This window comes from Populus alba, chromosome 8 (genome assembly GCF_005239225.2).
Source record: "Populus alba chromosome 8, ASM523922v2, whole genome shotgun sequence".
Classification (NCBI taxonomy): Eukaryota; Viridiplantae; Streptophyta; class Magnoliopsida; order Malpighiales; family Salicaceae; genus Populus; species Populus alba.
Genome location: NC_133291.1, coordinates 12,269,687 through 12,295,621, shown reverse-complemented (window position 1 = coordinate 12,295,621; position 25,935 = coordinate 12,269,687). Strand labels below are relative to the sequence as shown.

The window sequence follows — 25,935 nt, the reverse complement described above, 5'->3', positions numbered from 1 at the left end:
CAGAGATATATTTCATAGAGAAGGCACCAGAAAAATCAATGAAATGTCTATGTGCACAGAATTTGATTCTAGAAACTTAAATTAGCTGGCCAGTGTAAGGAGGGGGCCTGAGAATTAAGAGATAGAAAAATCAATGACCAACCAAAAGTGAAAAGAATATTTTCATATGGAATTTCTCTTTTATATTTGTATATATTTATCTTTTAAAATGGATTAAATAAAATAACTATTAAAATACTTCTAGTAACTCCTCGAGTACCATAAAATTTCTTGATTAACTTCATTAGAATACTACTAGTAACTCTTCGAGTACCATAAAACTTGTTGATCAACTCATTTTTCTATCTATTTTAATAATTGAAAGTTTGCGAAATTTCTTACATGCTAGAATTAATTAACTCAACGTATTTTCCTATCAAACCAAAATTAAAAAATCATTGCACTACTACCCATAAGCAAGCAATGTATATCTATTTAGTCAAATAGTAGTTGGTATGTCCACCCTACATTACAAGGGATTCAAATATATTTAAATATAAATTTTTTTTTTCAAGTTTTTGGAAATACTTTGCTACCATTATTAAACTAAAAAAATACAATCTTTTTAATTATTTTCTCATAAGGATAAATTTTTTATTACCATATCTCTTATTTATTTTAATCAACACAATATTTTTAACTATAAACGTTGTTTTTGTTTTTTGAAAAAAAAAAATTATGATTGCTAAAGCTTGTTTTAGAAAAAATATATTAAAATAGCATGTTATGTGACTGAAGCTTAATATTTAAGAAAAAATCAATAAATAAATATATGATATTATTTAAGAATCATGCCAAAACTAAAAAGTAAATGAATCTAGTAATAATTTCTTGAGGCGTTAAAAAAAATCAAAGAAAAAGAATATGTATACACACACAACGGTTGAATAGTTTGATGCATTCATTTAATTATAAAGAATATGTATATTAAAGTATATCGACGAGCAACTAACTCCATAACTGTAATAACTGAAAGGGCATCCAACATATGATTTTGAGTCAAACGTTCTACCAAGTGAGGGAACAAGAAACTGAAACATGGCAGCACCATGTGAGCACATGAATGTTGGAAGAAATCGGTTAGAAATTGGCACTGAAGAACCAGTCAAACAATAGCCTTCAATGTTATTGTTTTTCGACTTCAGTATTGGCATGTGCTGCCATACTTTTTTAAAATTTAATATTTTTATTTTTATTTAAAATTAATATTTTTTATGTTTTGAAATTATTTTAATATGATGATATCAAAAATAATTTTAAAAAATAAAATAAAAAAAAATATTATTTTGATATATTTTCGAGCAAAAAATATTTCAAACTATAATTGTTATTATATTCTCAAACATCTTATTCTGGAGCCCATGGGTCCTGGCAGAGTGGTTAGGCACACTCTCGTCACTTACGAGGTCTGAGGTTCGACCCCTCTCTTTGTCTGCAGCCGGCCGCTTGGGGAGCACTTGCCACCCAATACGAAAGGGGATTAGTCTGGCTCAACGCTCATGATGCTCTTAGTTATAAAAAAAAAATAAACATCTTATTCTGGAGGCCGCAATGATCTCTGCTTTCCGAAAAAGCATTGTCCAGAACCAATTCCGAACCACCCAAGGCTAACTCCATATCAATTCTAACCGTCAGATAATTTATTTTAGCATCCCTTTTGCTTCTGGATGAAACCATGAGACTCGATTGAGATGAGACCAAGACGAGCGTTGAAGTTGAACCAGAGAAACGACTGGGCAGATTATAGCACTCTATGGCCATATCTATTTCTTCAATTTATTTTTTTTCCAGAGATGGAGGTAGATAAAATTCTATTATCCATAATTCTTGGACTTCTCTGTGTTGGATACAATTACGTGTATTCGTAAAACATCCAAGACTGTTAACTGAACAGACTCTGTCGTCAACGTCTTGGGCAAGTACTCAAGACCGAGATCATTGTCCTAGAGGCAACTAGCGCTGCTCTTTCAGACATCAAGGTAGCAAGGCTCTATTCAGCAAAGTAACAAGACAAAGGACACTTCCTATATATTAAACCGAGAAAATAAAAATAAAATAAATAAAATAACTGAATTAACTAATTAAAAAATCATAACAAAAATTTAGTTTGGTTTGGTTTCAGTATTGAGAGTCTAAAACTAATTGAACACAATCAAATCAAACCAGTTCAACCAGCATTTTTTAAAAAAAATATAGATAAGATATTTTTTTTCTAACCTTAAACCTAAATTAGTATTTCCTAAGACAAGAGTAGTCATCCCCCTCTTTCTGTCTCTCGTCTCTCATATTTTGATCTGGGCTTGAGTTGGACATGCGCTCTAAATGCTCAACACAGTGCGTGCCAATCTTTTTCATGGAGGGACATACCAGGTGTGCCATTCGAAGTAACTGAACACTTTTTTATGGGCTACGGGGACCGACTCCTTTCTCTCCTTACTCTATAATCTATAGTCACTAAGACGACTGAAATGCAAAATTTCAGTTTTTGCGCTTTTAAGTTCAGCCTTTTCTCACATGGCTATGATCCTGTCCAAGAATAGAATAGTTCCAGATCCAATTCCAGGTGTACATCCAATAGCGGAACCTACAAATTGAGATCGAGAAGCAATAGAAAGCCAAATATTGGAATAATTTCAGTTCAAACGAAGAAAGGAAAACAAATCAAAAATTAATCAGTTTAAACTGGTTTTCGGTTTAGTTCAGTTCAGTTCAAAAACTTTAGTTCAGTTGAAAACCAGACTGAAATGAATATGCTCGGACCTAGCACCCCCAGGTGATTAATCCACCACCTGCCAGTCCTGACATAATCACGCTGCCAACAGCAGTACACGAGGAAAATGTAGAGGGAGGGAGAATTAAGAATCAGTAAAGCATAAAAACTACGCAGAGATGCTTGTCTAGGAACCAACACCAAGCATATCAGTAAATATGTCAACAAGGAATGTGCTGATAACCCAACTTTACTATAGATATCAAGTCATGTTCTCTATTTGTACAGTTAAAACATGGTGGTTAGAGTAATCTTGGGATCAGCTACCTCCCACCATCCTACACTGAAATTTCTTCCCTCCTACCATCCCTACAGAGAATGCTGTTCCCAAGTATTCCTATAAAAATGAAAAGAAGAAACTAAATGGAAACCAGTAAAACCCATCCATGCCCCTTTGACTATGAGAACCAGCCTAATGAAATTTTTACAACTCTAATGTAAAGGAATAACATTACATTTGGGGCAACAGATGTTACTGAAAAAACAAAACTACGAGAGTGAAGAGTATTTACAGCGTGGAAATGACTGGATATCTTGACAGAATATCATGAAGAGACAAAATGCTAAAAAACCACAGCCTTAATCCTGTAAAAATTGGAAGGCTGGATTCTCCAGAAGATCTGCAGCAGGTTTTACATCTGAGAAATCCTTCTCGTGAAAGGAGCCAGATAAGTCATCATCTGAGAAAGGAATGCTGCACATTCAAGTGGCATAATGAGTTGGGAGTTTGACTCGTCATCTATCCACTTAGAAGGAATGACTTTCATTTCTTACCTTGAATTGTCATCTATCAAGAATGAGTTGCCATCATCATCATTTGAGTCGTTTGCAAGTATTTTCATGCTGGAAATCACCTACACAAACACAAGGTGCAGCAACACATCAAATATTAACAGATTTAAATTAATACTTGGCAAACATAAAATACAGAATCTAACAAGTAAATGATCAATTCAATCCAACTTACATCAGTAGATACACTTCGAGTATTGTAGTCGTCATCCCAGTATAAAGTGCATACTCTGTATAGCTGTTGGACACTAAGGACCTGAAACCAGGAAAAGCTGCTGATGAGAGATAGGGGAGGGGGGGGGGATGGAGTTAACTTGGCAATGGCACAGAAGAAACCCAAGTTGCTTTTTGCTTTTCCTTTCTCATTTCCCTTTCTTTTCCCCTGCAATTGCTTACATAGTAATGCAAATGTAGAGACAATTTGCCAAACCATTCACTAAATTGATTCCAAAACTGACCTACCACATTATATAACGAATTGCACAACACCTATCACAGGCTGCCGCTGCCACATCAGTTCTAAAAGTTTGGTACAGCTAGCATTATTCCTGCTTCATTATTGACTAATTGCCAAAGAATGCACCCGCTTCCACCCAAGTTCTTTTAAGAAGTTTCCTCACTGAATTTTGCAGCCATCACTAACTCTCCAACAGGTATGATATTTTGCAAATTCAAGTTCATTATTGATATGATGCCAAACAACATGCCTGTTTCCATCTAAGTTCTGTAATAAGTTTCCTCACTGAATTTTTCCATCACCAACTCTCCAACAGCTCTGATATTTTGTCAATTCAAGTGTGTGTGTGCGCGCACTATGAGAGGGAGAGGAGGAAGAAGGGAGGAAAGGGGAGACATACCGGACAAAGGTCATTGGTGATTTCATCATAGGAAATTCTCGATTTCTGGTGTATAACCTGGAGGCAAATAGCATGCAGAATTAGGATAGTTAAAAATACAATTAAAAGAATAATTTCTATTTGAGCAAAACAGAAAAGCACTAAATGCAAATTTTCATATGCGCAACTTCACTTTTCAAAGGGGGTGTTTTATAACAATACTTTAGTATAATTCAACTTAAATTAAAAGAAATTGTAAAATTATAATGTGAGGCGACTAGAGATTGTTAAGGCTAAAGAACAAGTTAATGTTATCAAAAACTACAGATTGTTTAGCAAATTATGGAATGCCTATGCCCAATGTATAGGCCATGGTTACAAGAAATGTGAAACATTTGAGACAAGATTCGCGAACAGGGTTTGCACATAGATGAATTCAGAATACATAGGAGCAGGCTTAGTTGATATGTTAATTTGGATTTTGGTATGCTTAGGAACACTTACTCAGTTTGCTTATGATAAGAACATCACAATGTCATGATAAAGGAAGAAACTTCTATAGCACAAGTATTCTTTTTCTCTCTTTTCTAAAAACTAAATAAAAAATGAAACAAATGTTAGTTTCTTTAACTTTTTTAGGTTAACACAAAATATAAGTATGACAAAACAATCGATTTAATAGTCGGGCCAGATTGTAACTTCAAGGAACCCAGGCCTAAGTGAGTAACTACCACAAAATGAAAAAACAATTGAACTGACTTAAAACACAGGCTCGACCTTGTCATCTTCGTAAAATCCATAACAAGGCTCAAAAAGGAAAGCAACATCCATAGAGAAAGCCATACCAAGAATCCAACAGCTTGCCTAGTGTGTTTAAGTTCATCCCAGGATGCTCCTACATACTGCAATTCAAAAATCAATATACAAACAATAATTAATATGGAAACGAACTGCAAAGCCCCCATGGAAGGTTATTAACCATAAGTACAAAGACAGAGGTCTAAAGAACCCCCAAAAATCAAATATTTTATAAAAAAATAAACAGTTTTCTCCTTTGCACTGAAGCATACATGATGTAGACGAAGCATGCAAATAGCCATTACAGGATATGAAATCATACTCAGAATTTTATCAACTACATAAAAGCAACTTGTATATAAAATAATAGCTAAACAACATAAAAAACAGAGAAAAATAGAATGTATAATTCTAAAATGTTAGTTTATGCTTTTCTTTTCAACACAATTTTTTGATTTTAATAATTTAAAAAAAAAAAACATTAATTGTTAATGCAGCCTTGCTAATTTTGTTCAGATCCCCTACATAAGACTTCTGAATTGGCATGGAACAACAGCGGCTTCTGATGATACAGAAATAACGACAAAAGATAGGATTAAGGTGCATTTTACTTGGAGACAAATTTAGAAGGGTACCTCTTCTTTTGCTTGGCCACACCATAATTCTAATTCAGCTAACCCAGCCTTCACATATTCCCCATTGCTGAATGTGCAGCACTCTCGACGAAGCAGAAGGCTGCAATTATACCAACAATTGCATTGTCAAGTTAATGATGTATCATGCAACAGTATCCAAGTATACAGCATTATTTGACATTTGAAAAGGATAAAAAAGTTCTTTACCTATTAAACAGCTGCACATTGATGTATGAGAAAATTTGAGTAAATATCTTCTGCACAAAAATTGGAGGCACCTGAAACAACATTAAGCATAGTTCAGAGCATAAAAAGGACAATATTATTACTTTGATGTTGTTGAAAGCAACAATTACGTACAAAGTTTTCTTTCAATGTGCATAGCAGCCCATCAAGACTATTGACAATGCTGCGCCAGGAATCAGCTGGCGTACTATGGCCAAATGACAGAGATGATTTTAAAGCAGTTCCCCTTGGTGCCTGAATTTCATTATTAGTCTTAGAAATTATGGTTGCTGGGGAAATTCCCAGAGTAGCACATGAAGTCCATTGAGAACAACTTGAAATTCTTCCAATTACAAGCACAACCACTATCATTTTTCTCGGTAGTGAGAAAGAAGATGCATTCAAGCCAAGGAAAAAACTGGTCTTCAAATCTATATTAAAACATCTGAAAATTATAGCAGAGATCTTCAAATATTTGCATAAGATACACTCAATGCAACAAAAATGACCAGTTTACTGATCTGATTATGAAAGAAAACTGAAAGGAAAAAGGTAAGGAAATTAAGCAATATATATATATATATAGAAATTCAATTGATGATAACACTTCGTCAAAATCTATGGTTAACACTAAAATTAGATTTCAAGATCATGCATTGAATCATTTAATTCTTGTTAGTTTTCAACAAAAATTACAGCATAAATTATGATAACATTTTGAATCATTGAAAAAATGAAATGGGTTTGCCCATTTACTGATAGGAAAAACGAAAGGCACATTAAATATATCATGGCAGGATTCACAAATGAAGAATAAAGGTCAGTTTACCTGGATACATGATGAAAGAAGAGGTGATAAATCCTTTTTAAAATTATCCCGAACAATGCTATATATTGTCTCCACATATGCTGTCAACTGCTGTTTAAAAAGCAAGGCTGGATACTTGGCCTCAACCATCTGTATATCTTTACCAACTCTAAGATTGGCAGAAGAAGGTGAAGTACGGAAACCCTGAAGAAATACCAGGTCTCAAATGACTCATTTGCATAAGCAGGACATTAAATAAAACTTTGAGAACAAAAGAAGAATAGAATCTTGTGAATTAAAGTAGAGTTAGGCGTCTTCAAAATATAGTTACATGATATGAGATTGTCAAATCATTTTTATGTGAGCATTACTACAAAAGAAATTTCAGGGGGGGTTATCTCATTACTTGGGCCATCCTTCCAAAAAATGATGTTGGAGGAGGTGGATTTGAATTGGCACCACTGCCTTTTAAAGTCCGTTGAAGTAAGAACAGCAGCATTGAGGTATTAGATAACCAGTATGCCATATGATTATTGTCATCCTGGTTCTGCAAGCATTACATACCATCCAGAATGTTAGATGTTGAATCACAGAACTCTAAACAATTCTGTTTTTTCTTCAGTTACCTATGTTGTGGTTTGGTTTAGAGGCAGGATAATTCTCAAATAAACCGTGCATGGAAGGAGAAAATCAAGTTACCTCTATTGCAGAACCAATCATCTGAATAAGACGATCAAATACACTGGTTTTTTCTGCTTCAAACGATCTCCACTGGACAAGGCATCTGTAAATGGTAAATGCTCCAACTGGTTTTCCTTGACTAAACCCAGGATTTTGCTCCACGCATTTTATTAGAGCATCTACACTCTCCTACATCACAGAAAAAAGGATTAAATTTAGGATTACATCACCATTAATCTCCCAAACCAAAAATCAGGGGGGGGAAACTGTTTTTCCATCTTTAAGCACGTACATGTAGCCGTTCAATCTGAGATTTCCTCATTTTTTTGTCAGCATCTGTGCCAAGCCTTTTAGATGGAGTTGGTGGTTCCTGAAGAAGTATGCTCACTTAGGACAATAGATAATACAGGAACACTCAGAAATGGTGTATAAATCTTAAATAAAATAAAATTATGTATCTTTCTATTCTTCACTTACATGATGACCATTTTCTAGATGCTGCAGCAATTTAAAATAAAAAAAAATTATTAAGTTTCCAAGAGATGACATGAGAAGTATAAATGTTTAACAAAAAAAATATTCATGCGCTTTACCTGAGAGGTAATTTCCAAATGTTCTGACATTTTTCTTGAAGATGAACTGAACAGTGCTTGGTGCCGCAGAACTTGGTCCTCAACTTCCATGTCAGAAAGTTTTTCTTCAAGCCTGAAAAAGGAAACTGTCAGTAATTTAAATTCATATAATTAACACTAAGTTATCAAGGAAAAATCCCATTATCCCACTTCTTGTTGACTTAAAAATGCAATTTAAGTGCTTGACTCTTTTGACAAAAAAAAAAAAATCACTGTAGAAACCTCTGCATGGCTGTTTTCAGCTCAATTATCTTTGACTCTGCATCCAAAGCCTGCTTCAGACGCTCTTCACTAAGCTTACTTGTCTCTTCATAGTTCTTCTCTGTTTCATCAATTCTCTTTTCCAGTGAGCTTACCATAGCCTACATTGTCATCCACAAAACACCATTTAAGTGAAAGTTGAAGCACATGCCTCAAATGGGATTTTTTTGCTTGTGTCTCTTTCAAATTTGTATGCTAAATGCGGTCATATAGAAGCAATACATATACAGTCATTTGACAAGCCCTGTACCAGCTCGAAAGTTCATTTAGAAGAAAATAGCAATGCATAAAAAGCTTTACCTTGAGCATTTCATTTTCAGCAGTAAGTTTATTCACCAGTTCATTATCAATAACTGGGACTTCCAGTATGGTTGGGACTTGTTCAGCTTCTTTCTTTATAGACTCTCGTTCCTTGATTAACAGAGCTTTAGATTCTTGGAATTCAAGCTGCATTTCTTGCAATGCTGTGCGTAATTTTGCATTTTCCTGTGTTTTGGATTCCTCTAGGTCAGCCTGCATTCAATAGAACCATCACTTACAAACAATCAATACCAAATAGCTAACAAACTAGAGGGAAAAAAACCAGAAAACACAAATCCAACCAACTTTGTGCTTCTAGTCAATAGACAAAGCTAGCATATTCATATGCGCATTCTAGATTGTAATTTTAACTTCAACACAATATTCCTCAACACAGTGAATGGCTAAAGATCATATCTCTCTGGAGCTCAACACAGAAAAATTGTATCTTTTCATACATTGTTATTAAATACCATACAAACAAGAGGGAAGTTATGTTCATATGATGTCGTTCATTTATTTAGGAGAAAAGAGAAATCCAAACAAACAAACATCCCTACCCTCATTCGTTTCTCCAGCTGCAGACGCCAGGTGAGTTCTTCAACTTCCTTTTCCAGTTTACTTTTTGCAGCTTGGAGAGCACCAGTCTCCTTAGCAGCCTGCAGACACATTAGAAGAGTCAATGAAATATTAGCAAATAAAACTGCTTTAGGAAACCACAAGCAATGGGGCAATTTTGAATAGATCGGGAATTTAAGGGATGGAATTTGGGTGGAGCAAAGACTAAATTATGCAGATTTATGTTACCCAAGCAGCTTTGCATGCAAACGAGGCAAGATAAATGGTTTTAAAAATTGATCATTTTTTCTCCAAGTGCAAAATTCAATTAAGGAAAACTGTACTGGAGGCACCCAAGGACACAACAATTACACAGAAACCCAAGAAGGGATGTTGGGAAACTTGAGCGAGAATTGATCGATTACTTTAGCAAAAACACAAGGTTCCCTTCTTGAATAAAATAACCAATTTTTCTGTAGTGGCAATCCAAACCAGCTTTTAGGCCCATCCCAAGTTTATTTTGGGAATAAAAATAATACTAAAATTCATTATCAGATTATTTATGGAACGGTTGAAGCAAAAAAGAAATATGGACAAAACATTTTGCAAAGCAGGATTTGCAATCTTAGATATAATTTATTGGAGAAGAAAATAGAAAATAAAGAAAGACGAGATCACCATTTTAAGCTTCCGTAATTCTTTACGAGCAACCCGACCTCTCCAGGCACATTGAGTGGCAATTGCTGCTCGTTTTAACCTCAAATAATGAAGTTGGGCCAAATGTTTTCGGCATTGACTCTGCAAAAGCAAGAATTCCAATAGATTAAGAAAGCATATATAGTGAAAAACATAATAGAAAATCCAATCAACAGATGTGCAGCAAATGACTGCATTTCCATCAAAGTGTCAGCCATGACAAATAATGTCAGGTGATTTGTCAAAAGCTGGCCCACTCAACTTTGGGTAGCCCTATCTCATCCCTTAAGATCGCGGCAGAGAAAGACAAGGTTTAATCCCATGTCCCTAAGCACAATACACCTCACATTTGCAGTCATACACTGCCTATGTCCATTGTTCTTGTGTTGAGAAACCCTTTGATGAATTATTATTATTGAAAACAAAAAACAATGCTATTGTCACATACATTCAGACATGCTCACAATCATCTATTGCCTAACTATATGGAATGGCTAGACAGCTTTTGCAAAACAAATGTGCTTCGTTCTTTGCTTCCCCGAATGGAAGAAAGATGGTGAAATGAAGAGCAAAGAAAAGAAAAAATAACATAAGAAAGCTATAACCAATTTCTTATGAGGTTTTGGAATTAACCTGGATGACAATAACAGCTCTCATCTGCTTCCTGAAACAAAGCTCATTACGAGCAGCCATTCCACGCATGCATGACTGAATGGAGACAGCTGAGAAGCACAAATTGTTGTATGCTTTACTTGCAAGGTACCTGCGATAATATTTCTGGATTTTCAAACAAGCAGTTTCTCTTCTCAGGCATTCAAACCTATTGCGTGCTACTTCAGCTGCAATCACATTAAATAAAGCATGAGCTGATACGATTTCAATCACTGACCAATACATTCAAAATTCAATAATTTCATGGACTACACCACAGTCAAATTCACTAAGGGGTGGTGCATGAATAGGAAGCTACAGGTACCTCTACATGAAGTTTGGATATGAATGGCAGACTGCCGCAATAAGATAAAGCTTTTGCGACAAAAATGCGAACGAACTTTCCTCTGGATGATGCTTGCTGATCTTCCTAACAGCTCACTTCGATGAGCATCTAGCTCAGCCATCTGACCAGCTCTAAGAAAAACTTTTGTTTTGCCAATCTGCAATAGAAATTATTCAATAAGACATTCTTTAAGTACCTTGGGAATTTAGTACAAAACAAATATCCTGGTAGATTCCAAATGCAGAAAATATGCCATAACAACAACATAGGATAATCTATACACCCCTTAAACTATAGGTCTTTTTGATTGACACACCCCAATTTATTTATTTTTTCTAATTTCAACCCCTGAATGACAAGGTGTTTTGATTGACACCACTTCCATTACATTCCATCCATGTTTCTGTTAAAACATCTGAGTTTCACATGTTCTCTTATAAAATATCAAAATATCATCAATAATTGGTCAAGAAACATTAAAAAATTAACCTTCACCAATATTATATAAAAACATCATATGCTATATGATCAAATTATCATCATGAAGCCCGTGATGGTATTATGACTTTTTTGTACTTTTTAAGGAAAACATGTGAATTGTATGTGATATTTACCAACTACATTGGACACAACATAATGAGATGGGTGTCAATCAAAACACCTTATAATTCTCGAGAGTTGAAGACAAAAATAATAATAATGATAATGATATTTATAATTTAGGGGATCTCAATCAAAATGGCCCCTAGTTTAGGGATGCTTTTACAGTTTAACCCAACAATTTATAGCAGGGAAAAAAAATGTAGACTAGTAGATTCCAAAGAGGGCTCATGATTTAAAACAAGATTTCAACATGCATTCATTGCTTGACTGATAGTCATTCCTTGCATGTACATATCCATGCAAGCATGTACAAGACAGACATTCAGATAGTTGAACATAGATTATAAATGAATTACAAGAGAAAAGCTATACCTTAAGATTATTCATTATTCTTAAAAAGGTATTACTGAAAACATACCTGATAACCTTCGAGGTTCACCTTCTCTAGAAGCATCTTGCAAGCACTAACCTCATTGCAGCTATCAAGGCATAAATAATAGAAAATGAAAAGGAACATCTAATTCAATTCAAATCCAAGAAAGAATAAATAAATAAACAAAAACTAGAATTAAGAAACAAATTTAAAGGAGAAATTTAAAAAGCTACCCGCCATGCAGCACATCTGGTGCCAGAATGGCAAAACGACGAACAAATTCATCAAAAGTCTTCCTGGTGGGATATCCAGCACAGCTAATCCTAATTGCTTCCATCACACCCTGGAATCAGAAAAGTATACATGCCGGGCATGGTTTTTATCAATGAAGAAATGCCATGACACATGAAATGACCACAATCTTGAATCTTACCCCACAACACAGCTGTTGTAAAACATTATTATTCTCAAAGATGGATGGCTTTAGAGCATTATTCGGTTTTACACAACGAATGTAATGTGGCTCAGTAGCACTCAGTGTTTCAAGTAATGCTTGTAGTTGTTGCTGTAGAGAGATAGGGTTAAAACTGAAAAATGTTGAAAATGTTAATTAACACACATTAAACTTATGCACGCTTGAACATAAACTGACCTTACACCTAGAACCTATTGATGAGAACTTTGATGATTTGGCAGATTCCTCAGGCAATGGTGGGAACAGGCCTGAAACAAAGGAGCACTTGGACTCACTGAGAAGAGCTTGATGCTCTGCAACAACATAATCCTTGTTCTTATCCAGAAAATGTTCAGTTTGATATGTCACCTACAATCGAAATTCTCCTGTGATGAGTATTAAGCTGCACTTCACTTTTTAGTTGCTTCATGAAGAACTAGCATTGCGGCACAATCTCATATGTACCAAAAAGCAGAGAATACTTACATCTCCAGCATAATGACAAATGGTGAAGTCACTGCGAGCTAACTTAGGTTTGTTAAAACGTTTGTGGTCTTTGAAAGTCTGATAAAGCTTTTCTGCAAATGTTTCATGTGTTGATCTAGGAAACATACTGCAAACAACAAACAAAAGCTAATATATCACTACCATATCAATGGAAAATTTCTGGACAGACCAAAATACTCTTTTTAATGTCTGCATCGACTAAATGGGACGAAGAGTTGTCCTATGTTTTCTACAACATACATACCAAGCTTCGTCAAGCAGAGCAATGATGCCGCCAGGTTTCTGAAATCGTATGAGCACTTATTAGAAAGATGAAACACAAAAGAACATCCATCATGTCAGATCCTCTTTTATGATGCTTAAATATGTACCAGATTGAAACGCAACAACAAAAAAAAAAAAAAAAAACAGGAATAGAGAGAACGTCCAATGAATGCAAGTAACACAAAACCAACATCCAATAGGAATCACAATAACATAAAATCTGAAAACTATTTAACTTGCAAGGAAATACTACAATCAATCTCATCAGTGGTTCCATTTCTACAATCAAAATAGTATTTGATTGTTCTTAGAAGAAAAGAGCACATTTACTTCAACACAAAATAAATAACTAGACAAGAATATAAAGTTACAACAGAAAACACACTTTTGGATATCAAGAAGCCACTGAGCTGACTTTCTTGACTAATTGAAGCAACAAGGGACACTGCTTAAGATGCAATGACAAACAAATTACTTGGCAGTCTTTATTGTCCTTGAGCTTTACTTGATAGGCACAGTAATTATGAGACACAACAACACAAAACTGTTTCAAAAGGTGGGTATACGACACCAGCTTGTAAATGCAAGGAGAAAAAAATAAATTGAATTGAATAACTCGTCAGATCTCATCCCCACAAGCCAAAGTCAGTATTAGCTTTAATTTAACATCATCTTATAAAGGTAGATATTGTAGTTTCCACTGTTAGCAATAAAAAAATAACATCAAAGACCCTAACTTTGGCAGCTTACAGCATTTATGTGCAATTATGTTAATGGTAGCAATAAATCCAATTAACTGGCATTGTAACAAAAGGCAACCCTTATCTGAATTTGGAGTTAGATATCAACACAGTTTTGGTCTTTGGAATGCTTTGGCACCTCAAACACAAAATATTAACAGCAATATCCCATGCAAAATTGAACATTTGTCTATTGAAAAATATAGAAGGAAAATAAAATAAAGAGAGAAATAGAGATGGAAAAGACAACAAAACAAGGTTAGTTTTTGAGACTGGATCTAAAGCTGATGCAAATATGTGATGTAAAATGCTTCATGCCAAGAGAAAAAATTTAAAATTTAAAAGAAAAATACTACACCTTTTCAATCAGATCAAGAATATCCTGGTTATCAATGAATTCTATGTAACTCCAATCAATTTCTTCCTTTGTATATTCTTCTTGCTCCGCCTTGAAGACATGCTGTCAAACAAAATATCAGGGTAAGATAAATCACCATTCGTCATTCAAGGGTTCTGATGAATGCTAAAGAACTTGAGCAAGTATCTCATGCTCAAACCTGGTTGAAGTGTTGCTGCAGCTTTTCATTGGTCAAGTTTATACAAAATTGCTCAAAACTGAAACAAGCAAGCAACACTACAAAAATAAATACAAGTATAAACTGTAGCAAACTTAATGATATTAGACTTGAATTTGCATGACAGACAGTAAAGTATATTTCCATGCCGAGATGAGATGCCCCCTTTTTAGAATTACATTATCTATATATAAGTCATCAAACAAACAAAAGGAACTGTGCTTGCCATTGTGAGCAGAGCTATTGCTGAGGTTCCTTGGTTACAAGTGTTTGCATGAGCAAAATCATCCCAGCCCACATAATTTATCTCATAAATTATAAGAAAAACAGATTATCACCATCAACTTCCAAATGGCATCATAAGAATAAATATCGACTTTCCCCGTTAAAATAAACATGGGAATTTCATGCAGTTTTTCTGCAAGAAATTAACCTCCATAAATGATGAAAACAAAAGCATACCAGTTAAGCACCTGTTTGTCTTGAAACTCTCAAATCCATATATATCCAGAACTCCAATTAAAGATTTGGAATTAGGATCTTGACCAATAGAGTTGTTTATTGTGTTTACGATCCTGGGCGACAAATGTTCAAGACATTAGACAACGCTAAACCATTCACTGCAATAAAATGGTAATGAATGATGATGCATCATGTATGCAAGCATAAAATACATTACAGCATACCAGTCAAATAATCTCGAATAAACAATTTTGGCCAAAGTATCTCTATTGACAGTTGCGGCATCTGGATCGAGCCATTTTGTTATGCTCTCATCACGAGTTACTATCACACGTTTGCATAATGAGTTTTCAAGAGACTTCTCATTGCACCTAAACAAAAACAGTGGATCATAGGAAGTGCTTGATAAATCAAGAGATCAAAATCACAGCAGAAGTTTAAAGATAACTAAAATTAATTATCAATTACATCAAAAGTTCAGCTGCTGTCTTGAGATGAAACTGAGACTTATCATCCTTAGGTTTAGAAGAATCTATTTCATTTCCCTTAGCAAACTCCACATTGCCTAGATGTAGTATTGCAGCCACAACTCGGAATATTGCATCCTGTGAAAGGAAATTTTAGTAAATATTTTCATACGGATCATCCATACAACAAATACTCAATCAGATACCCAACCTGTTCATTAGCATTTATCCCAACAATATCCATAGCTCTTCTGGTCGCCAGATACTCCTCAGACTCATTCACTCCATCCAGATCATAGAAATTTGATTGATTAAGATAATGAAATGTTCTAGGATTTCCCAATTTGTACTTCTCTATAACCTGATAGTGGCATTTGGAAACAAGCGATCATAAGACACTAAGCTTACTAGTAGATAATATAATTTTAGGCTAAAAGAATATCCAGGTACAAGTTTGGCAGAAACATTATACAGAGGATGATGTATCAACGTGACAAATCAAATACAATATCCAAGCTTATAGAGAGTGTTAAAAAATGAACTACTATGCCAGGACAGCAACTTTTTAAAATTGACTTCAATAGCCAAATCAAACTGATTGGAAGATTAGCTATTACGCTGCTATTTCCTCTGAAATCAAAGGTTACAGGTGGAGACATGGCATTCACTTTCACCTTTAACATACACTCAGATGGTATAGGCATCAGATCATCCTTTTTGTTCTGGTTGAAATTTAGATGAATTTCTACTAGTAAAATAGAGCTAAAGAGAAGAATGACACATCAAATGATCTTTGCACTGCCCCGGTCTTTCCACAAAAAGGTTTCAGAAAAAACAAATGAACAGCAACTTACCTCTGCTGGCGCAGCACAGAGCATGTAAAAACAATGATAGTTTCTCTCAGCATCAGACACTTGACAAACCCGGGAGCGTTCCAGTAAATAAGTTCTAATAGCAGCTCCTGAAATCCTCCCCCTTTGATCAAACTGAATCTCCACAAACTTACCAAAACGGCTGCAATTGCATTGTATTCAAATTCAGTAAAGTGATTGTCTCAATCAACCAAAAGATTCTATCTTACAACCTTAAAGTTACTTAAAAACAGAGAGAGAACATTTTAATTTAGGTTTCCCACCTTGAATTATTATTTCTCAGTGTCTTTGCATTACCAAATGCTTCCAGAACAGGATTGGACTGCCAAACACAGAATGAAGAGAGAAAAGTTGACAGTCAACCAAGGGGTTAACAATGCATGCTCACTTGCAGAAATAAACAGTGGCGTCTCACAACATAAGGTGAAATACATTGACTTCGCAAGCCAACTACTTAGATCAATAAATATGTAAGAAATTACCTCTAAAACTTGCTGCTCCACAGACCGTCCCTCAGCTGCAGCCCTCCCTCCCATGTAGGCCAAATAACGCATGAGCATTTTTGTACTCTCTGTTTTACCAGCTCCACTTTCCCCACTAACCAAAATTGACTGGCTTATTCCTTCATTAATCATCTGTCTGGAAATTTTAACATCTTACTATTAGTTCAACCACAAGGTAATTTGAAAGTACTTGATAATTGAGACCAAACATAGCATATGACAAACCACCTGTATGCTGAATCTGCCACGGCAAAAGGATGTGGGCTCAACTCACCAATGGTTGCCCCTTTATACTGTTCCATCATATGATTATCATATAAATGAGGAAGTCTTCGGAAAGGGTTCACAGCAATCAATATATTTCCTGTGTAAGTCTGGAATCAGCACTGGGAGTTTAGTTATTCGTATACCAATACTGCCAAAAGTACCTCAAAGGAAAAACTTTCATTAACCATACACAACTAGTGAAGAAGATTAAAAAAGAATTCACACTCAAAAGTAAAGACAAAAGAGGCGACAGAAATCTATATTATTAAAATAAAAGGGAGTAGCTGCCTGACTAAACAGCATCCCTCTTTCAAAGATTTCTGCCAAACATCAAAATTAAGTGATGGGCTGATACAGATCATTTATTAAGACTTACGTATATTTCATTTATATCATATCTACATCTAAGATTCTGCAAAACCCCTGGTTCATGCAAATATGCCAGCTTGGTCATATCATCCACGCCACATGGAGGAAATTCAGGATCCTTTGGAAAAACATTAGATGCTTTAGCAACAACCTACAAAAGCAACAAAAGAAAACAGTCCACAAACTTAGTCCCAACTCCGATGTACAGTAATTGAACAGTGGACCAGGCATCAAAACACATTTTATTAATATGGGATTAACATGTACTTTTTAAGTCAATATGAAAGAAGAGGGGATATTGATATATTCCTAACTTTGACTTTTTTTAATATAAGAATTAGAGTTTTAAATAACAAAAATGGACTAGGCATTGACACATATTTTATAACTGCAGGATTAACATGAAATCTATGCCAATATGAAACAAAGAGAAAAAAACTAAATTCTCCTCATTTCAACTTTTCGATTATAAGATTCAGAACCTATATTGAATTCAAACATTGTTGTATTTGTAGGACGAAAATCTTTCGATTTGATGTATTAATGGTTTCATTAAATTATTTGTGAATCCCACCACGTAAATCAATTTAAAACTTTCATGATATAAGCCGCTGAGGATTTTTTTGTGGTTTAATAAAATTTATACAACTTTTCTGTCCAAAAGCAAGAACATTTGACACCTTAAACCTCTTTGTGTGGAACATAAAGATAAGTGCATGTGCATTTGTGAATGTATTCTTTTAAAGGGGAGCAGAAACCATCTTTCTTCTATCAACAAGCATCTTTAATTTCACCAGATAATAATTAGAAAACAAGTTCCTGTTTGGAAAACAATATTTGTGTGGCATTCAATTGATTGAGCAATTAAAGTAATTTTTTTGTTTGCTAGGCTGGAATGCATATTGAACACAACTCTTAAATCCATAACAATTATAAGCCTGATCAACTGATCAATATAGTTTGGATTTGCCCAAAGTTCCACCAGCAATGATCATTTCATCTTTTTTATCTTTATTTCAACAAAAAAGATAATTTTACCCTTTACATGTCAAATGTAGAAACTACAAATTGAAGGATAAGATAATAATTAAGATTAAAATATAAATCCAATTCAAACACTTCTAAATTCTTGCAAAACAAAAGAATACAAGATAAAAACCAACTCCATCAATGAATTGGTCCCAAAGAAGTTATAGCCCATTTTCATTCACTTCCCTAGCAGCATTTTAAGAATGTTATGCACAACAGGGAAATGACTTGCTAGTAAATTTATCAGTTTTCATCAATTAATGGAAACTTTAAAAATAACAAAACAGTTCACACAATTTATCATGTAAGACACTGACTTGATTTGACTGCTAACACTTTCTTTTCACAGAGTATAACCAAATTTTAGTTCCTCAACTTCCAGTAAATACAAGGATGAAACCTGTTTCACTACAAGCCAAAACAAATGATCCAACCTTCATGCAAGAAGCATTTGAATGGGCTAGCCAATAAAACCATATATATTTTAAATCAGACATGGAATGTAGAAAGGAAAGCATTTGGATCTACCAGATCAGATATCATATAATGGGTTGGGGTCGTTTTGAAGAGCAAGCTTTTTTAATAAACAAAAAACATTCTCAATTCTGTTATGAGAACTTGATATAAGGTCCTGGAAACAACTCACTGCCTTCCTTGATGCACAGTTTACTGTAATTTCTTCACCATTAACTTCCACAACTTCCCCATCCATCCAAGCTTCCTCAGGATCCTCCACCCAAACAAAAGATCCAACCATTGAATTGACTTGAGCAGCCTGTTTGGCCAACAAGTTCAACAGTACATCAATCAGAGAGTAAGAGAGTAAAGCACAAAAGTCTCGTCCATAACCATGGTGCGTCAATATAAACATTGAAAAAAAAAGAGAGTAGCGTCCACCCAAACACAGTTATGCTGGCAGAAAGGGTCACTTCTACTGAACAGAATCTATAAACAAAATATTATTCAGCTCAAGTGATCATAATCAATAATTTAAATCAGTTATGAATTCTGACACCAGCCCTTAACACATCTTACAACATGTTCTAAAAATTACTTTTGGTAAGTCATTCATAGTCATTTTTCTGAGTTTGTAACAAGGTCCGCAAAGCTAGTTGGCCTCTGAGCAGAATTAAGAGTAGAATAACACTCCACCAAGGCACTCACATTATCTAGTCTCTAGACATTGCACAAATCTTTATACAATTGAAAATTTTTCATTAACAACTAAATGGAGAGCAGGACAGAAATTCTATAGTGCTCAGTTACATCAAAACATTTCTGAAAGCATCTAAAACAAGACATGAACAAGATATATGCAAGGTCAGGAAATGTAATAAGCAATATCTGCAAGAGGAAAGGGAAAAATTAAAGGCAAGCACTTCCACATTGTTCAGATTCTAATTTTCTATCACAAGCAACAAATATTTTAAAACCTTTACCAATTAGTACTAAAAAGGTTCACATTTTAAATTCAATTCAATAATTAAGCTCTTAAGGAAAGAACTAATTAGGAACAAAATTAACAATATTGTCGAAAAATGAGACAATAAATACCATTATCGAGGAGAACGAAATGATCAGATTTAGATCCGACGCCGACGTAATTGAAACCCTAGATTCCTCCCTCGGGAAACAATGCCGACGAAACCATTAACGATTTCTTGAAGAATTGCAGCAAAATGCCGTCACCACAAGATCTCAAATACCTTCCGCGCTGCCCTAAACAAGTTTTGCACACTCTTATGCTTTTCTCTCTAAGAATGCAGCAACTCTCTCTATCTCCAAAACAGCTGGAGTTTTTTTAGTTGAAATGAAGAAGAGGAAGAAGGGGTGAAGGAGCTCACGTGAATAGCACAGCACAATGGTGTGGACCTTAAACCCCCTTCGGCAACAAACGAACCTGCAAACAAAATGGAAATAAATTTTTCCCTTATTACTATTATTTCCCTTCCCCTTCCCTCTCAAATTTCCCTTCTCCTTTCTCTTTCTCTGTTCGTTGTTTTGTGTTTTTTTTTTTTTTTTTTTTACAACTACGACGTGAACGCGTAAACTCGAGACATCATCATCTGTTGTTTGTTTTTTCCTACTTCCGCATTTGCCCTTGTAAATTCCGTTTATTTACTCCGGAGTGGTGGCACCCCCGATTGGGATAGGAATGCCGCGTAATTATCGTCCACCTTTTATTTAAAAAAAAAAAAACATTATTCCTTTCTTTTAGGTAACTTTTCATTTTTCGTTTTTTCAAAATTCCTTCCAGGTGCTTTAGATAAGTGCGATGAGGTTGTCGAGAATTATTCAAAAAATATGGTTTTTTTTTAAGGTTGTTATGGGCTGAAGGATGTAAGAGAATATTTTGAATAATTTAAAATTATAGTTGATGATGAATATAGTTGGGTAGATTTTAAATTTATAATTATATTCAACTCAATTTTTAATATTTTATAAAATTTAAAATTGATATATTTAATTTTTTTTTTATCTAAATGAGTTGGATATACCAGGTTTAGTTAATTTTTTAATAAATATTATAGATATTCAATTAAAAAACTGTGTAATCTTTCATCTCCTTTACTTATTTAACCTTTATGAGGAGGAGTGATTAAATAATTTTTGAGATGGAAAAAATTTATATTATGCATCTTTTAAAATATATATATATATATATATATATTTAATAATATCCTGCTCTATTTTTTTGTTTGTGTCCTTTCATTTTAGACCAATATATGTTATTTAACTTTTTACAAAGTTAATTTTATCTTTGTTAGTTCCACTATTATTCATAATTTTTTTAATCAGTTAATAAATACTTCTAATACTTTATCCTTTAATATTTTTTATACCCTTAAATCCACCTTTAAATCTTACTTTTCTGACATTTATTTTATAGAAATTTTATTGTACGACTAAACTTAAAAAAAAACTATTTTTTCTTATATATTGTAATTAATATAACTCTTTATTCATAACGAATAATGAAGGAAGGGATTATATTAGGTGTTGTAGTGTAGAATATTTTTTAAAAGTATTTTTTATTTTAAATATATTAAAATGAAAAATTTTTTTCTTTTTTTCTAACATTATCACATTAAAATTATTAAAAAATATATTTATTTAATATTTATTTTAAAACAAACTTATTTTAAAAATATATTAAAATATAATTACAAACACCAAAACAAACAGTCTATCACAGGATTATCCAAACAAAAAGTTTAGATATTCCAAAGTTTGGAGGATTGGCATGGACAAGGTACAAAGTTAACAAATGTCACTAACCAGCTTGTCAATGGCATCTCTGTTGTTAAATTATAATCCGAGGGTAATGTTGGGATTTAAAAGAACCGTTAATGTTCACGTGTTATGGAACAATTCTTGCCCGGTATTAATACCATCCCACCGAATCGACGGCCTGGATCTCTTGCATTGATATGGGCCCCAAATTAATTCGTAATAAAAAGCCTCCGTTAACTCCGGAGCCGCATTAAGACCTCTAGCCTTTTTGGTCACATTCTTTTCTTTTTCCGATTTCTTTTCACTTTTTAATGACGTGTCTGAGAGCCCACCGTTTCTCTCAACAAAGCTGCAATCGATGGTTCACATTCAATGAGCCAGTGACTGTACAGTATGGATCTCAACGAAACAAAAATTTAAGGAGTATTTTTTTTTTAAAAATAAAATATTTTAATAAAAACTATTTCAAAATATAACTACATTATATAATATTAAATATACACGGAGATCGAGCTAGGGTTTGTTGGGGGTGTGGAAAGCCAAACCCTGAAGAGCTAGCAAAATAATCATTGGACTTCCCGTTATTTTAGAGGCCTGCGCTGATAAACTATTTAAAAAAATTGTTGTGATTGTTTTTTAAAATATATTTTATATTAAAATAATATTTTTTATTTTTTAAAAATTATTTTTAAAATTAATATGTAAAAATAATATAAAATATAAAAAAAATTTATTTATTAATAAAACAAATTAATTTTTTTAAAAACACCACGTTTTGAAAGAGTGTCTAACCAAATTTCACAAAATAGAGTGACCTAAATAAGTTTTTCTTATGAATAAAATTATTCTTGTTTCGGTCAAACGAGAGGTGGTAAAGGTGTTTCTTCTTTCTTCTGGACAAGACAGGAAAAATGAAAGGGTAGTCACACTCTCTTTTCGTTAATCAAAAGTTGGAAAAATTATTAAGTAATATACTAAAACGGGCGTAGGTAAAATACTGTAACTAAAGCTTTTTTCTTCTTTTTTTTCGTGGCAGTTTTTTTTTCCTGTTTTTTTTTTTTTGCCTATGGGGTTTTTTTTTTTAGTTTTTTCTTTGTGTTTTTTTTTCTTAATGAATTTTTTTTGTTTAATTTAGTTTGTTAATGTGAAATTTTTTTTCTTATTTAGTTATCATACTTTCATGATACGGATCTCGGATTTGATGAGTTAACTTGGTTTGACGCGTAAGTAAAATACTGTAGCTGAAACCTTTTTTTTTTTTCAGATTTTTTTTCCCTTTTTTTTTCATTTTTTTCTTGTGGCAGTTTTTTTTTCCTGTTTTTTTTTTTATTTTTTTCTTTATGTTTTTTTTTCTTTTAATGAATTTTTTTTGTTTAATTTAGTTTGTTAATGTGGATTTTTTTTATATATTTAGCTATCATACTTTCATGACACGGATCTCGGGTTTGATAGGTTAACTTGATTTGACGAGTTAACCCAAATTTTTTTTTTGTTTTTTCCTTTTTAATCAAATTTTTTTTTGTTTAGTTTAGTTTGTTAATTTTTTTTCGTTTAGCCCATCAATTTTTTTTCCTATTTAGTTATCAAACTTTCATGACGCGAATCTCAGATTTGACGGGTTAATCTGATTTGAAGGGTTAACTCAGTTGCTTCAGATTTTTTTTCTTTTTCCTCATTAGTAACAGGCTTATGTCTTTTGTTTTGTTTTTGCTTTTTTTTAATTTTTAATTAATTTTTTTCGTTTAGTTTAGGTTGTTAATGTTCAATTTGTTTGCTATTTAGTTATCAGACTTTCATGACACGGATCCTAGGTTTAATAGGTAACCTGGTTTGACGGGTTAGTCCGGTTAATTCTGGGTTAACCCGTCAAATTTTTTTTCTATTTAGTTATCAAACTTTCACGACACGAATCCAAGGTTTAACGGGTTAATCCAGTTAATTCAGATTTTTTCTCTTTTTCTTCATTAGTTTTTTTCTTTTAATTGGTTTTTTTTCTTTTTAATTAATTTATTTAATTATCACACTTTTATGACATGACATTGCAGCCAGGTCCGCATACAAGGCTATTGGGTTTGGTATTTTTTTTTTAGCAGGTTTTTTTTTTTTTTACATGTTCTTTTCTTTTTCCCAAAATTGATTTCTTCTCTTCTTTTTTTTTCAAAATTATCTTTGCTAATTTTTTTAAATATTAAGCTGGTTGAAAATTTAATTATGTAGTTTTTTTCTTTAAAACATTATGGAATTGCTATAATATTCTCATACATTTTTTTTTTTTTTTTTTCATAATGATCTTTGTAGATTTTATTTTTTTTTATATTAAATTGGTTGAGAATTTAGCTTTGTATTTTTTTAAAAAAAAAAATAATAATATTGATTGCTACAGTGTTTCTCCTACATAGTTTTTGCTTTGCTGCAGTGTTTTCCATATATTTTTTTAAAAAAATATCTTTATCAAATTTATTTTTTCAATATTGAGTTGGCTGATAATCTAGCTTTAGCTTTTCTCACATGTTTTTTTTATTTTTTTTCTTTTTTTCCAAAATTGTCATTTTTTACATTTTTTTTTTTTCAGAATTATTTTTGTTGATTTTAATTTTTTTACTATTGAGCTAGTTGAAAATTTAGTTTTTTTTTTTTTTTTCTTTAAAACATTGTAGCTTTCCCTACGTGCTTTTTTTTCCTCTTTTTTTCCTTTTTTTTACATGTTTTTTTTTTCCTTTTCTTTTACCCAAAATTGACTCTTTTTTTTTAAATAGCCTTTGTCGGTTTTTTTATATATATTAAGCTAGTTGAGAACTTAGCTTTGTAACTTTTTTTTTAAAAAAAAAAAAACACTATGGATTACTATAGTGTTTTCCTTATATGATTTTTATTTGGGCTGCAGCGTTTTCCACATATGTTTATTTTTTAAATTATCTTTGTTAAATTTATTTTTTTAATATTGAGTTAGTTGAGAATTTAGCTTTAACTTTAGCTTTCTCCACGTTTTTTCATTATAATTATTATTATATTGTATTATATTATATAACTGTTTTTTTTCTTTTGTTTTTTCTTTTTAATTTTTTTAATTAATTCTTTTTGTTTAATTTAGTTTGTTAATGTTAAATTTTTTTTATTTAGTTATCATATTTTCATGATACGAATCTCGGGTTTGATAGGTTAACCTGATTTAACGAGTTATTTTTTTCATTTAATTTAGTTTGTTAAAATTAATTTTTCTTTCTATTTAATTATCAGACTTTCATACTTTTATGACACGTATTTAAGCTTGACGGGTTAACTTGGTTTGATGGGTTAACCCGGTTAATTCTGGGTAAACCCGTCATTTTTTTTTTATTTAGTTATCAAACTTTCATTGATGCAAATCCCAAGGTTTTACGGAATAACCTGGTTTAAAGGGTTAACCCAATTAATTCAATTTTTTTTCTTTTTTTTCATTAGTTTTTTCCTTTTTGTTGATTTTTTTCTTTTCTTTTTTTAATTAATCTATTTAATTATCACACTTTTATGACACGACCTTATAGTCAGACCCACATCCAATATTCTTAGATCCGGTGTTACAGTCAGGCTCACTTAAACTTGAGTCATGTGCAAGTTTAATTTTATTATTAATATTATAAATATTACTCTTAGATCAGGTGTTGCAGTCAAACCCAAGATTCTTAGGTATAACTTTGCAGAAAAACCCAAGATTTTTTATTTTTTTTTTTTAAATATTTTTTATATAAAAAAAATGACTCGCGATATCGCGCTGGTATCAAAGCTAGTATAATATAAAACCAGTAGTGATGGTCGGAGGTCACGTGCAATGTTGAAAGGTATCGCCTCCTCACAAGTCATCGTTTTCTATTTTAAATTGTGTTTAGGTGTGCTGTGTGAAAGTATATTTGACTTTAGAAAAATAACATAGATTAATGATTTTATTATATGAAGATTCACGAGTAGGTAATTAAAAAAAAAAAACTGAGGTAATGAATTAAACTAAATAACAGTAAAAATATAAAGCCTGTTTGAAAATTGAAAATGCAGGCCAACTTGTATTTTTTTAAAAATTTTAATTTTTTTTACTAAAATTTATTTTTTATATATATTTTTTGAATAGTTTTGATGTGCTGATTTTAAAAGTATGATAAAACTATCCAAAAAAAAAAAAGTTATTTTGAGGGGCAAAGTGTGCAACTTTAATGA

General features: G+C 32.7%; 1 protein-coding gene across 3 annotated transcripts; it reads right to left on the bottom strand.

Moving 5' to 3' along the window:
* Positions 1–2,958: 2,958 nt before the first annotated feature.
* LOC118057826 (myosin-6) lies at positions 2,959–20,543 on the bottom strand. Of its 3 annotated transcripts, XM_035070556.2 has the most exons (39): positions 20,068–20,543; positions 19,160–19,288; positions 17,492–17,635; positions 17,077–17,222; positions 16,828–16,984; positions 16,609–16,667; positions 16,328–16,487; positions 15,685–15,834; positions 15,475–15,611; positions 15,231–15,377; positions 15,018–15,119; positions 14,527–14,584; positions 14,328–14,429; positions 13,210–13,247; positions 12,945–13,071; positions 12,657–12,827; positions 12,438–12,569; positions 12,238–12,347; positions 12,050–12,110; positions 11,008–11,185; positions 10,665–10,870; positions 10,014–10,133; positions 9,338–9,436; positions 8,778–8,990; positions 8,439–8,578; positions 8,178–8,289; positions 8,062–8,082; positions 7,877–7,954; positions 7,603–7,773; positions 7,310–7,450; positions 6,925–7,107; positions 6,231–6,350; positions 6,078–6,148; positions 5,871–5,970; positions 5,283–5,339; positions 4,459–4,515; positions 3,777–3,857; positions 3,584–3,663; positions 2,959–3,503 (listed from the first exon to the last, which is right to left on the bottom strand). In XM_035070556.2, exons 1-39 carry the CDS (start codon positions 20,068–20,070, stop codon positions 3,389–3,391), a joined length of 4,476 nt encoding a protein of 1,491 aa, XP_034926447.1. In that variant the 5' UTR covers positions 20,071–20,543; the 3' UTR covers positions 2,959–3,388. The 3 variants fall into 3 exon arrangements, with proteins under 3 accessions (XP_034926447.1, XP_073267012.1, XP_073267013.1); XM_073410911.1 differs by lacking the exon at positions 8,062–8,082; XM_073410912.1 differs by lacking the exons at positions 19,160–19,288; positions 20,068–20,543 and having other exon boundaries at positions 17,077–17,212; positions 17,492–17,630.
* Between the last annotated feature and the right edge of the window lie 5,392 nt (positions 20,544–25,935).